Source organism: Coturnix japonica, chromosome 2 (genome assembly GCF_001577835.2).
Source record: "Coturnix japonica isolate 7356 chromosome 2, Coturnix japonica 2.1, whole genome shotgun sequence".
NCBI lineage: Eukaryota > Metazoa > Chordata > Aves > Galliformes > Phasianidae > Coturnix > Coturnix japonica.
Window position 1 is genome coordinate 24486117 of NC_029517.1, and position 15373 is coordinate 24501489.

Here is a 15373-nt window from a genome sequence, read left to right on the forward strand (position 1 = left end):
AAGATAATGAAATCTTAGCATAGGCTGCAAGGCACGTAACAAACTCTCTTAACACTTCTTCTTAAATCAGTTCCTTAACTTAATAGGAGGACATAATCATGAGCTTTTAATGTACTCAAAGCTCCAGGTGACCTTTACCAAGACTGCGTGAAGAAAGGTGGTAGAAAATTTTTGCACACGTAAAACAGCAGATGAGGACTTTTACAACCTGTGTTCCCAGTGAATCCCTGTGTAACCTGAAGTAAATCACTCAATTTCTGTGCTTCCCATCTCCACCTATTACATGAGGATTTCTTCTACCCTTCTACTGTTTATTTAAACTGTGCTGTCTTTTATCATGTGTTTGCACAATTCTTGACCTAACAGAGTCACTTCTCAGTGCTGCCACCCTGTATGTACTGATCACAATCCAGACAGCTGCTGGGTTATTACTGTCAAACAGCACAGACCTGCTCAGAGCAAAAATAGACAATGCAAGATACCAGCCCCTTACTGGGGACTTCTCTATGCTGCTGGGCAAGTTTAGTAAGGGAATTCTGGGGCTGCAGAGAGAGGGCTGGAACATCCTCAGCTGAAGAATAAAGACTTTATGATATAAACCAACACAAGCAAAAATAAAAACCCTAGCAGCACAGTTGCTTATCAGAGCACCCTGCAAGTCACAACTTCAGGTGCACCTGTGTTAGGTCCACATCAATTCCTCTCCAGATTAGAAGCAGCTGTTCTGGGAAAGGTAAGTGTGAGGGGGATGAGGTTCAGCTGTGTTTAAAAAGGAACAGCAAATTCCTCAAGCTTCTCTTTACTTTTACATGGGAAGTAAGAATGTTTGCTTTCCGTAGGCTGATTTTTCTGGTCTCCCATGTCATTAAACTCTTCTGATGCCGTTGATAAAACCAAAAGGCCTCTCTGCAGTGCAGCTGATTTTATTTCTGGTAAGTGGTATCTTCTAGACTGCTCAAAGACTGGCTGTTGATAGTTAACTGGATCTTTCTTCTTTTAACACTGTTATCCAACTTTCTGTAGATTAGAACTGAAATGAAATGCCAAGCAGGTGTCAGCATCCCTAAGAAAAAGGGCTGGGTTCCAAAGTGAAACTTAGCAGGTGGGACCTCTAAGAATAATATAGCTTTAACAGAAAGTTCTACAGTTTCAGAGGCTTTCTGGTGTGAAAATGAGAGGAGGGATGCAACCATTGGCACTCTTTAATGCACTCATACTTTTGTTGAAGATTGAGACTGGGCTTGTATATACTCACATGCTGCGTGAATCATGTATCTCTTTATCAGATAGCCAAAGAATTCAAAGCATGAAGAACTCCCTAAGTTCTGTTCTTTTCTCCTTATAGAACATTTGTGCTTTTTTTTTCTTTATGTATTGAGATTTTTATTTATTTTCCTTTTACAGTTTAAAAGTAGAAAGGCTTCAAATGGAATAAGTAATTGAAAAATATATCTGTGCACATCTTTACAGCATCCTGATGCTTCTTCTGTTTCTGTAATTTCTATTTGACCTCTTCCTAATCTTCCCACTGCATCCTATCTTGGTAGAAGGTGCAGAGGAAAACCTCCAAAGACATGATGGCAGTCACAGGGTTTACCCTTGCAGAAATCTGAATTACTGGCTCTTGTACTATTCTCTTCATCCACTGACTCCACTTAATGTGGCAGGATTAAAACTTCAGCTACGCAATCTATTCTTCCTTGAGTTGGTATATCTGCATTCCTGACTTTGTTTAAACCCTGTTTCTGCCCAGCATGCCTATGATTGGCTTTCAAATCAATTTTTAATTGATTTAGCTTGTAACCTTCAGCAAACAGTAGATCCAATCCTGCATTTGATTGACAGATTTACTGTTAATGTAAAAAGAAGAAATGCTAACCTGATAAGACCTTAAATTCTAAAGTACAGATGAGCAATGAGCTGAACTTACAGCTCCCCACCCACATAATGTTTGTCTTCCCTGCCTTTTAATCCTCCCTTTTTCTTTGTTTGTTTCTTCTTTTGTATTATGTTTAGGTGGGAAAAAAAAAAAAAAAAAAAACCACCCTAGAATAAGGACTGTGTTTATATAGCACACAATAACAGGCTCTCATTTCTCATTAGAACTCTCAGTACTGCTACTGAGAACAGTAACTACATTTTTTTGCTGAAATTTTAGAAACTGCAACAAATACCCAGCACTTACCAAAGTATCAGACACCCACTATGTCCCTGTGTAACAGACTGAAACCTTTGTGCAGCAGTTTGAGCTAGTTGGTTGTACTGAGACTTTGTAGTTCTTATCACCTGCAGCCAAAATACATTCTTCAGCTTGAGAAAAATCCAATCTAGAATGCTTAGCTGTGGTTCACGTTCTGCTGACCAAAGTATGATTTTAATGCTAGTAATCAAAGCGAAGGGAGTATTTGCGCTCTCTTCTCTCTTGTAAAGCTGATTTTTTAACACTGTTCTGATATGAAATACAATCCAATATATTGGTGAAAATCCAGATTTGTTCAGAGACTGGATGTGGCTGCTGTACACCTATAAAAGCTGTAGACTTGCTGCTACTACATCATGGTCTGTGTGTGTTTAATTACACCTTGGAGTGTATTTGGGTTAGATGAGGGACAAGGAAAGGAGGTCTTGGCTCAGAACTCCCAGTTCCCAATAAATCTGCAAATGGAGCACTAGTCCTTGGAAGCAGTGAACTGTGATACGTGCTATTCTGTGTGTAAATGCATGTCTAGAGATGTTTACTGGCCCCAGCTAAGCATTTTCCCCTGTGCAATTCTGTTGTCTACTGACAAAGAGACACAGGTCTGCCTAGTGATGTATTTTCTGAAAACTCTTGTACAAATGCTGCACAAAGATGGTGCTGGAGGGAAATGAAGCAAGTGCTGCTGAAGATGAACCTAGCAGACTGCTCATAGAAAACAGATACAGTCCATTGAGCACCTATGGCTTACCCCATTATCTGTTAGAGCATATCTCATGCTGTTTATCTTCAGGAGTATTTTTAATCTATTATGTTGTAAAGTAAATTACAACTACACTTGTAAACAGTTATGACTGAAATTCATAATATATTGTTGCCTCCTTTGGCCAATTAAAACAACACTGTACCTGTAGAGGCAGCAAAGTCTGGTTTTTTTTTTACTCATCTAAGAAAGAGATGCTTTCAGAAAGCCAGAGAATAGCTAGATTCCTTATATGTTTTTCTATAGATGACCAGGACTTATCAGGAGCACTAGTAAGTTCCTATTATTGGGAGAACTGGTAAATCATACGGCAACTGGTCTAGTATTAGATATGCAGCTTGGCAGCCCTGCCTGCGGCTGAGGGGGGTTGAAGCTTGATGATCCTTGAGGTCCCTTCCAACCCAAGCCATTCTATGAACAGTTGGAGATCATGAAATAAATAGTTGGTGCACTTTTTCATTGTCTTAGTAGTGATTTATTTTAGTTGTCACCTCTGAATATCAAGCTGCAATGTTATCACTACATTACATACAATGTTACACACTGAGGCAGATAGAGCAGATTTTTCAAAGCCCTCCCGGGTCTTTAGGCATATCTTCTATAAAATATTTCCATTAACTGTAATCTCTATGTAACATTTTTTTTTCTATTGCTGCTGTATATACACTGGTACAAAGTTAGCACAGCTCAACAGCTTGTTTGTTTTTGCAACGAAGCCTGTATACTGGATTTCCATCTTTGAGTTTCCTTTTGGATATAGGCAGTTCAGAAACACAAAGCATGTATTTAAAACAAGTAACTGTTGCAAGTAGATGGCTTATTATGGAATAAGTGGGTTAAATTATTGTTTCATCCTACAAGCTACCACTTAGTTATACGCGCCCAAATGATGAGATGCTATTTTCCTTTTTTGCTTGACTCCCAGTGGAAACAACCTTTCATAACGATACACAGCAAGTGCGTATTTGTATGTCTAGCTCCTCATAATTTATTGTAACTACATCTCAACAGGGACACTGATGTCATAAAGCAATCCAATTTCTGCAAATCTTGTGAAGATTCACTGTTAGTATCTACACGTGCCCTGTGCTCACACCATACATGAAACTAGTGAAACTAGAGGAGCAAAACCTTTTACTGGTATCAGTCATGAAAAGCCTCAGTCACAACTTCCATCCTTCCTCCACTACAATTAATCAACTGAAATGTGAATTAATAGAAAAATGAATCTTTCATTCTACTATTAAGAATCTGTTTATCCCTTCTCTTATAAATCCAGTGAACTTCACTGCCCTTTAATCACAGAACTGTAGGGGTTGGAAGGGACCTCTAGAGATCAAGAGACCTCTAGAACTTAACTTAATAAGTTAAGTTAATCTTAACTTTAAGAGTTAAATACAAAACATTTACAAAACTCTCTGGAGGAAAAAGAAAGTAACTGCAATTTTCTGTGTAGTTTTCTTCACTGTTGCGCTGTGCTAGCAATAACAGAGCAAACAGCAGTATCTGATTTACTGCAGGAATTTACTATGGAGTTGGGAAACTATTTTCATGTATTCAGTTTAGTTAGGCAGGAACAAAGTAAAGCAGATACTACCCTCGTATTTGAAATCGTAGTACTTTTAATCTGCTTGCAAACTGCTTGTATTATATTAAGGAAAAATGATATGCTTAAAAACTGTGCAACCTTCTTCAAAGAAAGCATTGTGAGGAAATGGTAGTGTATTGTGATATCTCAACTTGATAGGATTTTAAATAGAGTAACTCTAGCATACAAAAATAAAGCTCAAAGAGCACTTAGTTTTTGTGTGTTGGGGGTGGGGAGGGGTGAATGCTGGGGAACAGATAAATCTCTTGGAAGCAGTGCCATGGCTGATGACATTTTTGAACAGCAGCCCTGTGCTCCCAGCAAGAGCTTGTGTGCCTCAAGCCAGTAGTTCTGGGAAGCAAATGAAATGGTATCACAAATGTGGTGGGTGTGGGGAGTAGTGGGTGAAATGTTTGTTATTATAGTAAATATCTGCACAGTGCTATCCATATGAAGCCACTGAAAAAAATGTGTGAGCTGAGGCTGTAATGCTTGTACATACTATCACATGTAGATTGGTCTTTTGAGTCTCTCATGGTCTTATCTCCCAGACTGAAGGATGAAAGTAGGAACTACTTTTTGCATTTCTTTTTTAGAGGCAGCTGCCTTTTAGTGAAGTAGGGATATGGAAAGTGAAAACCGGGGGTACCTGCAAAAACAATGCTTTCTTCTACTCCTTCAACTGTCCCATAACTAGTTGTACGCTTGGGTTTAGAAACTGTGATTATAACCTTTGAATTTGTAAACACAGGATCAATGTTCAACCTTCAGTTATTTGCTCCCGGTACAGTAGGGAGTCTGGTGATACAAGTCCCCAGCACAGAGATTCTGTGGGAGAAGTTGTCAGTGTGCTGAGTTCCACCTGACCTCAGGAAGAGCGTGTGCTACCCACATGTATCCATCCACACAGAAAGTGGTCAGATGGTCCTTGGTGCTCTGCAGACCTGGTTGTCTCTGCCGCTACAGCCGTGCTGTGGGATGAAATGATTGAAATGCACAGAACTCAGAGAATGGAGATTATAATATCAGTCACACAGACATATCACTTTCTCGCCATGATTAAGAAAAGTTATGAGTTGGTGCTGTTGTGTTTCTGTGTGCATTTTGTTTTTCAACTAACACACCTAAGCAGCATTCAAGATGCAACTCAGAACCAGTATCAAAGAACGAGGCTTTTCGTTTGTTAGCTACCAGCGTGGCATAATGTTTATATGCGAACATGAAAGCTGTAAAGTGTAAATGTTAGACTTCATGTGAAGGTATGTATGAAGTGAGAATAGGCTTAATTAAGTGGTCTAATCAGAGTAGCAGCTTAAACTGCAACACACAGCAATTCCTCCTCCTGCAGCTCTAAGCTGTGTTATTTATTGTGAAAAAAGAAATTAGATTTTCTACCACCGACTACTTTTTAATAATCAAAGCAAAATAATCCACACAGCTTGCAAGTTATACAATAATCCAGAGGATGTACAAAAGATGATAAAAGATTTCTTTGTGCAAAACATTTTGTATGTCAAGAGACTGTCTTAAGAGCAAAACTTCATGTTTTCCAATTTGTCGGTATCAGTATGTGAAATAGCCCAACACTAAAATTAGCTTCTTTCTTACTTTGTATAACAGGCTTCACAATAGCTCGATCTTTTTCCCATTCAGTTTCCTCGTACATACACTTTGCAATTAATGTCACTTGTTTAAATAAGAGACCCCTTTCAACTACACACTAGAAAAGGTACTAAGTGTACTTCTTGCCATACACTTTCTTCAGTCTAAGTTTCTACAGGCTAATCAAAGCCTTGCTTCACCATCACCTTCAATTATTAAAGGCTGAATGTGTCAGCTTTCTTACCCTCCCACTAATTTAGATACCATTACTCCCTTCATAACACCTGGAACACCTGCCCAGTCTGCACGTTTGACTTCTAAAGAAGCATGAAGTGTAGGGAGGAGCTGATCAGCTTGGATTGTTATTTAATAGCTGTTTTGCAGTAATGCCTACAGGCATTAATTAAGATCAAGGCACTAAACACTAAGAAGACTCACAATGAAGAACAGTACCTGCCCCAGAGAGTTCATAATTCAGTTTACAGCAAGTTATAACAGGTGAACAAAATAAATGTAGTGAAAGGAAGCACGTCAACTGATTTCTCCAATCAATTTCTAGACAGCAGATCACTTTAATGTACATACTTATAAACACAGTTATGCTCACTTTGCTATAGATGGTCATTCCTCTCTAACCTTAATTGTTTAATTATCACCCTGATGCCATAAAATTCTTCTTCCAAAGAAACATATAATCTTTTAAGATATCAGATACGCCACACTGCTGAAAATCATTGGTTCTGCACCATTCCCTCTTCCAGGGCACTGAAATATGTTATTACGTATTGACTTTTTCAACAAGGCAATAGATGAAAGCAGCATTACTGCATTTCATGTTAAAAATTTGAGTATCTCTAATAAAGGTAGTAGCTAACCTATGTTCTCCTTGTGGAACTAATTACAAATGGTTATTATAATGCTTCGTGAAAGTGGTTTAAGGTTTCAATGGCTATAATACCTTATAGGCTGATTAAATAAGTAAACAATTTTACAGGCGGAAATAAAGCTCAAGCTGATTGACGTCAGGTGGTCAGGTTTTATGAATAAAACCATTATTTGTGGTAGTGTTCTTTAATAAGGACTTTTTTTATCTGGCTTCCAGCAACTTCACATTACTGTGCACTGTCCTTGAGATTATTTAGGCTGAGTTCTACTGATGCTTTTCTGTTCGTGCTCCATATGCTACTTCAAGCAGTACGTGATAACTTTGCCGTTTTAACCAGGATTCTAACAGGTGTTTTAATATGTTAATACCACTGAACAACGAGTATCTACGCTGTGGCATTTCTGTACAACGTTTGGCTATACAACTTTGCTCTTTTACACATTGTAGTTGCGATTTAAAACATGAACTGCAATGCTTTCAACGACGAAATACGTAACCGCCAGAACATCCTTAAACACCCCACTAATTCAGGAGCTACATCAAACAACGGGGAACCACTGAGCGCTGTGACACAACTCCCAGCCTTCCCTACGGCACGGCGCCTCACTGCGACGTGAGGAAAGCCCGGCCTCAACATGGCGTTGCTGCTGGGTTTCCCTCCGGGCTGCGTAGGGTGAGCTGCGGTGCGAGGAGCGGGCCGTGCGCTGTGAGGCGCCACAGAGCCGCTTCCCGAGTGCTTAGGGCGGGACGCCCGTTTGAGTGACAGCAGGCTCAGCCCATGGGCTTACGCAGCTCTGAAGAACAGGCGAGATCGCCGCCACCGCCCGCCCGCTGTGGGTGGAGGGTACGGAGCGAGCGCGAAGGGCAGCAGCGCCTCACCGCCCTGCTCCAGGGCTGAGGGAGCTGGAACGGGGTCCGCGATGAGTGGCTGGAGCTGCTGGCCAATAGACGAGGCGAACCGCGCTTTTATCCCCGCCCCCGCCGTGCCGGGCGACCAATGAGGAGTGCGGGGTGGGGCGAGCCGGGCTAGGCGCGGGCTGGGCGCTGCTGTGCTGCCAGAGGTTTGGGAGTCGTAGTGGCGGCTGTGGCGGTGCTGGCTGCACGGAGGTGCGCGACATGGAGGCGCTGGCGGCTTTAGCTTCGCCGCGCTGAGGGACGGGGCCGAGCGGTAGGCCGGAGGGATAGGGCTGGGGGGCGGCGGCGGTGGTGATAGTGGCGGCATGCGGCAGGGAATGCGGTTGCCCGCCGTGCTGCAGTGTCGGTAGCGGCCACCGCAGCGTTGCGGGGCTGCGGAGCCCGCAGGGCCGGGCTGGGTGGGAGCGGTTACGGTGTCGCTGCCCGCGGTTGGGGCGGTGGCGGCGGCAGCTCCGGGTCGGGGCAGGGGGGAGTAACGCTGCGTTTGTCGCCGCAGGATCGGAGCCGAGAGCGGCCGGTGGACCCCGCCCGTGGTAGTGGCAGCGGCAGCGCGCTGTCACCTCGCCTCACGGCGATGGGGAATGGACTCTCGGATCAGACGCCGATCCTGTCCAGCCTGCCTTCTTTCCAGTGTTTCCATATTGTGATCTTGGGGCTGGATTCCGCTGGGAAGACGACAGTGCTTTACAGGCTGCAGTTCAATGAGTTCGTCAACACCGTCCCCACGAAAGGATTTAATACGGAGAAAATCAAAGTGACTCTGGGTAACTCGAAAACGGTCACGTTCCACTTCTGGGATGTGGGCGGTCAGGAGAAGCTGAGGCCTCTGTGGAAGTCGTACACGAGGTGCACCGATGGTATCGTGTTTGTGGTGGACTCCGTCGACGTCGAGAGAATGGAGGAGGCCAAAACTGAACTTCACAAAATCACGCGGATATCTGAAAATCAAGGAGTGCCTGTCCTTATAGTCGCTAACAAACAGGACCTGAGAAACTCTCTGTCTCTTTCTGAAATCGAGAAGATGTTAGCGATGAGCGAGCTGAGTTCTTCGACTCCCTGGCATTTGCAGCCAACCTGTGCAATCATCGGAGATGGACTCAAAGAGGGACTGGAAAAACTATACGATATGATAATTAAGCGAAGGAAAATGTTGAGGCAGCAGAAAAAGAAGAGATGAGTTCTGTTTTGACCTTTCTATTTTAGAGTAGTTACGTGGTCAAAATTTGACATAAGACAGCTTCCAAACCCAGGCCTGCTTGTTTGGATGCCGTTAAGCTTAGTTACATTAAACAATCAGTTGCACAACCTTGCCTTGTGGAAGGCAGTGTGCCCATGGAACTTCTTATTTTATTTGTTTTTAAATAGTCTCTTCTGAGTTTATGGCTCTGCATTATTTCAGAAGCCCTAATAGGTGATGTAATACTACCAGGAAATGGATGGATGGGTGGGTATATGTGACATGGATGTCTAAATAGCCAAATAAGACGAGGGTTTTCTGCTTAGTGTTGTACTCCTACGTTTGAGGGTGCCTCTGCAAGCGATTTGCATTGAAGGTGTTCTGTGTTTTTGAACTTCTAATGCTCGTGAGTGGAGTGTTTAGGTGAACATTATACAGCTTTAAAAACACGTATGAAGCTAGTAACCCATTATTTCAAGAGGCTGTTTTTTATCTCGTTTGGGGATTTCTATGGAAGCTTGGCTACATGTGTAGGGTGGGTTTTTCTTTGGATTTGGCACTTTCTGAAATTGACTCGCATTCAGTTCAAATACTTGAAGCTTAAGTGCTGTGAGTTTATCAACTGATAGAAGAGACTTTTTTGACAAGGTTAAAAACGTAAGCAGCACATCGGAGCATGGAAAAGTGATTTCCCAACATACAGCATGTTTTTCATATGTGAGGGTTTTTTTTTTTAAGTAGCCATTCATCCTTATACGCTAAATCAGGTTTAAGCTAATACTCAAAATTAGTAATTTATTTTTGAACGATGAGCATTATGTCCTTGATCTATCCAATTAAAAGTAAATTGATAGCAGTGAAGGAGCTGTAAAGAACAACTTAGGCTGTTGTGGTTCTAACAATCGCAACGTTTGCTCTGTTAGTGACTTTTTTGGCAATAAAAACAAATCATAATGAAGTGAAGCTGAAGTTAAACTTAGCAGAGCACTAATTGTATCTCCCCAAAATACCCGTTTTATTAAAGTGGGTATTGCTATGTCACTTCAATGTATGCTTTTTTTTTTTTTTTTTTCCTGTCGTGGCTCTTATTAAAGTATTTTGTGGTTAGGAATGTAATAATGCTTTATACACTCAAAACATTTGACACTACTGGGAGGGAGGGAGTGGGGGAAGAAGATTTTCAAGATGGGCCTGTGTTCTGCTTTAATTATGCTTTAAGCTGTTCTTGTTTACAGAGTGTGCAAACAGTGTTAACTGGGCAGGATAGTGCTTGACAGAAAAGGGAGGGTAGTTTTTCTTACTGGTACAGAGCTTCAAGTGACTCTTTAGATACTTGGTTAGCAACTAAAAGGGCTAAAACGGAGCCTGGATTTTTAGGACTAACTTTAGGGGTGCTGTAAAAATTCATCAGAATGTTCGATTCTCTTTAAACTTTCGTTAGAAACATTAAATTAAAAAACAAAGCAAAATCTATTTCCTCCTCTTACTCAACCAGCAATGTAATAATACACTTTCTTACCTGCTGCCGTGTATTAGGAGGATGACGGCTACAAACCTGAATGTCAATCAATGTAACTTAAATATGTTTTAGGAAAAAGAACGTCAAATTTTTTAATCAGCAGCTGTTTGTCCATGAGGTAACCAAAAAATGCACTTTAGTGTCTTCAATAAAGGAAAGTGACAGCTGTATTTTTTTTTTTTTTAATGATATCTTGGTCCTTTTTGAATAAACTGAAGTAGCTTCCAGTGGAGCTTTTGTATGTTGGTTATATATGTACCTGCACTGGTGACATTGTAAGTCACTTACTCAAGTAATGTCTATATTTATAGAAATGTGGATGACTTCTTAAACCTCAATAAACAACTCAAAACAAGACTACAGAGAAGGTGTCTGATTTGTGCTGCAGTGATATATTCTCCTCAACCTCTGTGTGCATATTGATCTTATTAACAATGGAAGCATTCCTGTCGAAAACCTAAATCTTATAAATGTGGAAAGAGTCAAAAATGTCCCAGTGTTACAAACTGTAGGTACCTCATTAACACCTTTAAATCGGTGGTGTATCTATATGCTCATAGAAGAAATATTAACTAAGCTAACTCCTTTCTGAAGTGATGGATCTTGCACAGTTTGGAAAAGCCTTTATATATGCGAACCTATCTTCTGTTATTTGTAATATTGGATAGATAATGTTGGGCATTTATTTTGTATGCACAGGTTGTACTGATTTTTGTACATTGGCAAAATTATGTGGCAAAATTAAAGTTTCTAATTTGTTTTAGGTCTCTAATGAAGCCAGGATGCATCTCATTTAGAAACCTACAGATCAGAATTTAACCTTGAATAAGAATGTCCAGACCATTCTCAAAGTCCTTTCACATCGCTGATGGTACATCAAAGTGTAGGTTGCTCACAGTGGATCTCAAGAGATTCTTGCACTGTGAATCTTGAGTGTAATTGGTATCATCTAGCTAACACTTTTCCTCCTATCATGTGCGTAGCACTGTTAGGTTAAGGAAGCTGATGTGACAGGTTGGTTTGGGGATGCAAACTGTAAAATACAAAGTATTACTTCAAATGTTCATTAAATTTCTGCAGGGAATAGTTGAAAAGGCACCCTGCCCCAAAAAGGCCAATAGTATTTTGTTCTGCATACTGAACGTGTAACTCTAACCAGTGACAAGTGTCCTTGAACTCCTGTGTGTATAATAGCTTCAGTGCATGATTTTAACTACAAAGACATGACTGATGTTTACCCAGTGCTCTTCTTTGGAGGAGGTGGTCAGAGAAGGTGCAGAACTGTGTTCTTTGAGTGATTTGCTTGTTATTTTCTGGTGTTTGGCACTGGCTTAGGAAATGAGGACAGCAACTTGGGGGTAAATTACATTGAAGATATACCTGTATCTGTACTAGAGCTATTTGGCTGTGATATTGCAGGAGCTCCTGAGTAATGTATTCAAATATTACTGTAGTGGTACCTCCAAAATCGTGTTCTGCATTACTATGACAAAGTTACTGGTCATGAACAAAGCAGTGATTGCAATAGAGCATTTAGCACATTACTGGTGTGCGTCAGAAAACCTTTGAGAGTACAAGTATGTGTAATTTTGTTGCTGTGTTGGAGTTATGCCAAATGCTAAGTCTTGCTAAGATATGCTACAAATGATACTCTTTTCTTCAAGGTACTGGCTATGGTAAAGACCTGATAACTGCTTCTACTTCAAGAAGGCATGGGATTGCATTTAGGTTGGTGCAGCACTATTAGAAACAAGCTGTAAGCTCTTTTTACCTTAACACTGCCTTCATGGAATTACAAAGGTCGTTACGCCATTGCCTCAGCTGTATATGGATATAAAATCATTTAAAGTTGGCTGGTCTTCAGGGTCTGGTCTCTGTTTTCTAGCTGCATAGCTGTATATTGACTTCCAACCCTTTCAACTGAAATAGGTTGTTGGACTAAATGCGTGTTTACATTTGAAAAATACAGATACTGTTTTCTCCAGCAAGGTGATGGATGAAAAGTTGCTCTCTGAATTGTTACCTTTTGTTGAGTCCCAGTTGATCCTTTCCAAGTGACGAGTAGTGGTCAACCCCTGCTCTGCAAGCTGCCTTGGTGAGATGCTCCCTGGTGTAGCCCCTAGTCCTGCAGGAGCTGCTGGCTGTGCTGGGATGCACACAGAATGACAAGCAGCTATGAACCCTTCTGGGTCTCAAGGGAGCTGTGTGACGGCATCTGCCTGTGTCTTGGGTCAGTTGTTTACAAGAGAGCAGGGTGTCAATTAACAGCTGGCTTAAACTTTGTTGAAGAGAGTGCAATTTGTGGCTTCTAAGGAGAATCTGGATGCTGCATCGGTACTATAATGAAGGAATTCATACAGGAGAGTGAAAAACGTAGGCAGTCTGAGTATACCATATATAGTTAGCATGCAGGCTTAGTTCAGAGAGGTTAATAAGTGCCTGCTCATAATGCTATGTTCCTTTGGCTTGTTTTGAGAGGGAAATCTAGGAATGGCTGAGTGCGTTTTGGAGCATTGTTGTCACTATGGTGTGACTCATTTGAGTGGGTCACAGCTCACAGCCATGCTCTGGGAGCCAGCAGCCTCATGTTCCTGAACCAAAGCCACTGCTGTTGCTGCAGGAAGGGACGTCTGGGGAGCTGTGGGCATGGTTTTGTGTATGTTTAGTCTGGGTGATGAGGAAAGTGTTTTGTTAGATTCCTACTGATTCCTACCTATAGATGTGAAGACCTGTCTCTCTCAGAGGATTTTGCAGGCCGTGGTTATTTTTAGAAGCAGCGCAGTGCTGCAGAACTGTGTGGATAAACGATGTGTGTTTTGAAAGAGAAGGGAAATGTGCAGTCAAACTTCACAGCGGGGTGATTCCTGGGGTTACCACATGGGCTACATTGTTCCCTCCTATCTGAGAACACAATCAAGATGTAGTGCACAGCTGCTAGGCTGCCCTTCTTTGAAGTGTTAGGTGGTCCTCTTAAATCAGTTGTAATGAAGTAAAAGTGCAGTTCCCAAGACCTAACTGGGAAAAAGGAAAAAGAAAACAAAACAAGACCAAAATATCCTGAACAGCAAACTAGGGTCAGGAGCATCCTACCTTGACAGCTCATGTTTCATTGTGATTGATGTGAGGTATGACCTGCTCACTGCCTGGCCAAGCTGACTACACAGTCATTCGCTTTTCATGTGTTGAATTTATTGAAAGGCAAGTCCAGCATCTGAGAACCTAGGCAGAGAGGCCAGACTGTGCTTCTAGACTAAGTGCCTGCCTGTAAACAGCTCAGGAAGGTAAGATGCTAATCCCCGAGCCACCAAGATTACCCCTTCTTAGTTCCAGCTGCTCCTCCAGACTGAAGAGCTGAAGATGACAACATACTGAATGTTAGAAAAGAAAGGGGAATTACATCATAGAATGGTTTAGGCTGGAGGAGACCATAAAGACCATTTAGTTCCAACCCCTCTGCCATGGCAGGGTTGCCACCTTCTAGATCAGCCTGCCCAGGTTCCCATCCCAGAGGAGGCTGGGTGCAGTTGTTAGCTGGGAGCATGCAGAAAGGGAGTATTTGAAATCTTTGGACCTCGCTAGTTGTTCAAGACATTGAAAGCTAAGGGAAACATATACTTCTAGGCTGTTTAATTGGTTCTAAATCTTCATTCTTTCATGCGCTGAAGCTTTCCTATTACTGAATGAAACAATGCCTCATTTAAGAAAGCTACCTAATCACTCATTCATCTCTGGTCAGGCTGACAGAGGGTAGGCCCATGGGTGTGGGGACACTGGCTGGCATACCAGCTGCCGTGTCTGGGGTTGTTTCCAAGAACAGCAGGAGTCTGGTTCAGCCGAGGTGAAGGCATGAAGCCTGGTGCTATGAGGTGGTCCAGTACAGCCACTAGCCCTGCAGCCCTGGCACTTATCTCCTGTTACCATTTAATGAATGATAAACAAAAATAATTTCTTTCAGACTGCAGCATTTCCATCTTTTTCTGTGCCAATGTCATTTGCCCTGAAAGCTTTGGCAGGTTTTGATGTCCGAGCATCTCTGTGTTGGGTGTCACAAGAATGAGTTTGTGGGTCAAGAGGGTCAGAAAGAGTGTTCACCTCTGACTTGTTTTGCTAAAAACAGTCTTTTAGTAAAGCTGGCCTAATGTGGATGAATAGAACAGAAGGAAAAATTCTAAATATATCCTTGTTTCTAACATTAGCTGAACTCCACTGGCCTTCTAATTATTGAATGTTGCCATATGCGTGGGCCACTGGTGTTTCTGGGCAATGGTTTCATGGTGATCTCCAAGATGCAGTCCTGAGACTGCCAGCATAATGTCTCCACAGTTTTAAATGGAAACACTGAATATATATATATCCATCTTGGATATTTTATCTGGCCATCTGAGGTGCTTCTGTGGGTCAACATGTCTTCTCAAAGACAATTTTGATTCTTTGTGAAACATAGATTCATGTAACAATGTGCCTGCAAACAGTTTATCCTTGTTTTGTTATTGTTATATGGTAATTGGCACAAGTTAAATGACAATCTATTGACTATTACTATTTCCATTGAACTACACCTAATGAATTTCTATTTGAACTGGGGGTATATATATACTTTTTTTATCATAGTTTATTTAGTGTAGGAGCTGAATTGTGCTAACCTTTGGGCTACTAGCCTCCCTTATTTTAATTAGCTTAGAAAATTGACTTGTACATTTAAAGCCTCTGTAATTCAGCTGTAATC

The 15373-nt window shown here is 41.6% G+C and overlaps 1 protein-coding gene across 2 annotated transcripts; it reads left to right on the forward strand.

Annotated features, from left to right (window-relative positions):
* The first annotated feature begins 8037 nt into the window (after window positions 1-8037).
* On the forward strand, window positions 8038-11004 carry ARL4A (ADP ribosylation factor like GTPase 4A). 2 transcript variants are annotated; one of them, XM_015853650.2, is made up of 2 exons: window positions 8038-8143; window positions 8448-11004. In XM_015853650.2, the coding sequence occupies exon 2, from the start codon at window positions 8526-8528 to the stop codon at window positions 9126-9128; it is 603 nt and encodes a 200-aa protein (XP_015709136.1). In that variant the 5' UTR covers window positions 8038-8143; window positions 8448-8525; the 3' UTR covers window positions 9129-11004. The 2 variants fall into 2 exon arrangements, with proteins under 2 accessions (XP_015709136.1, XP_015709135.1); XM_015853649.2 differs by having other exon boundaries at window positions 8091-8204.
* Window positions 11005-15373: the final 4369 nt, after the last annotated feature.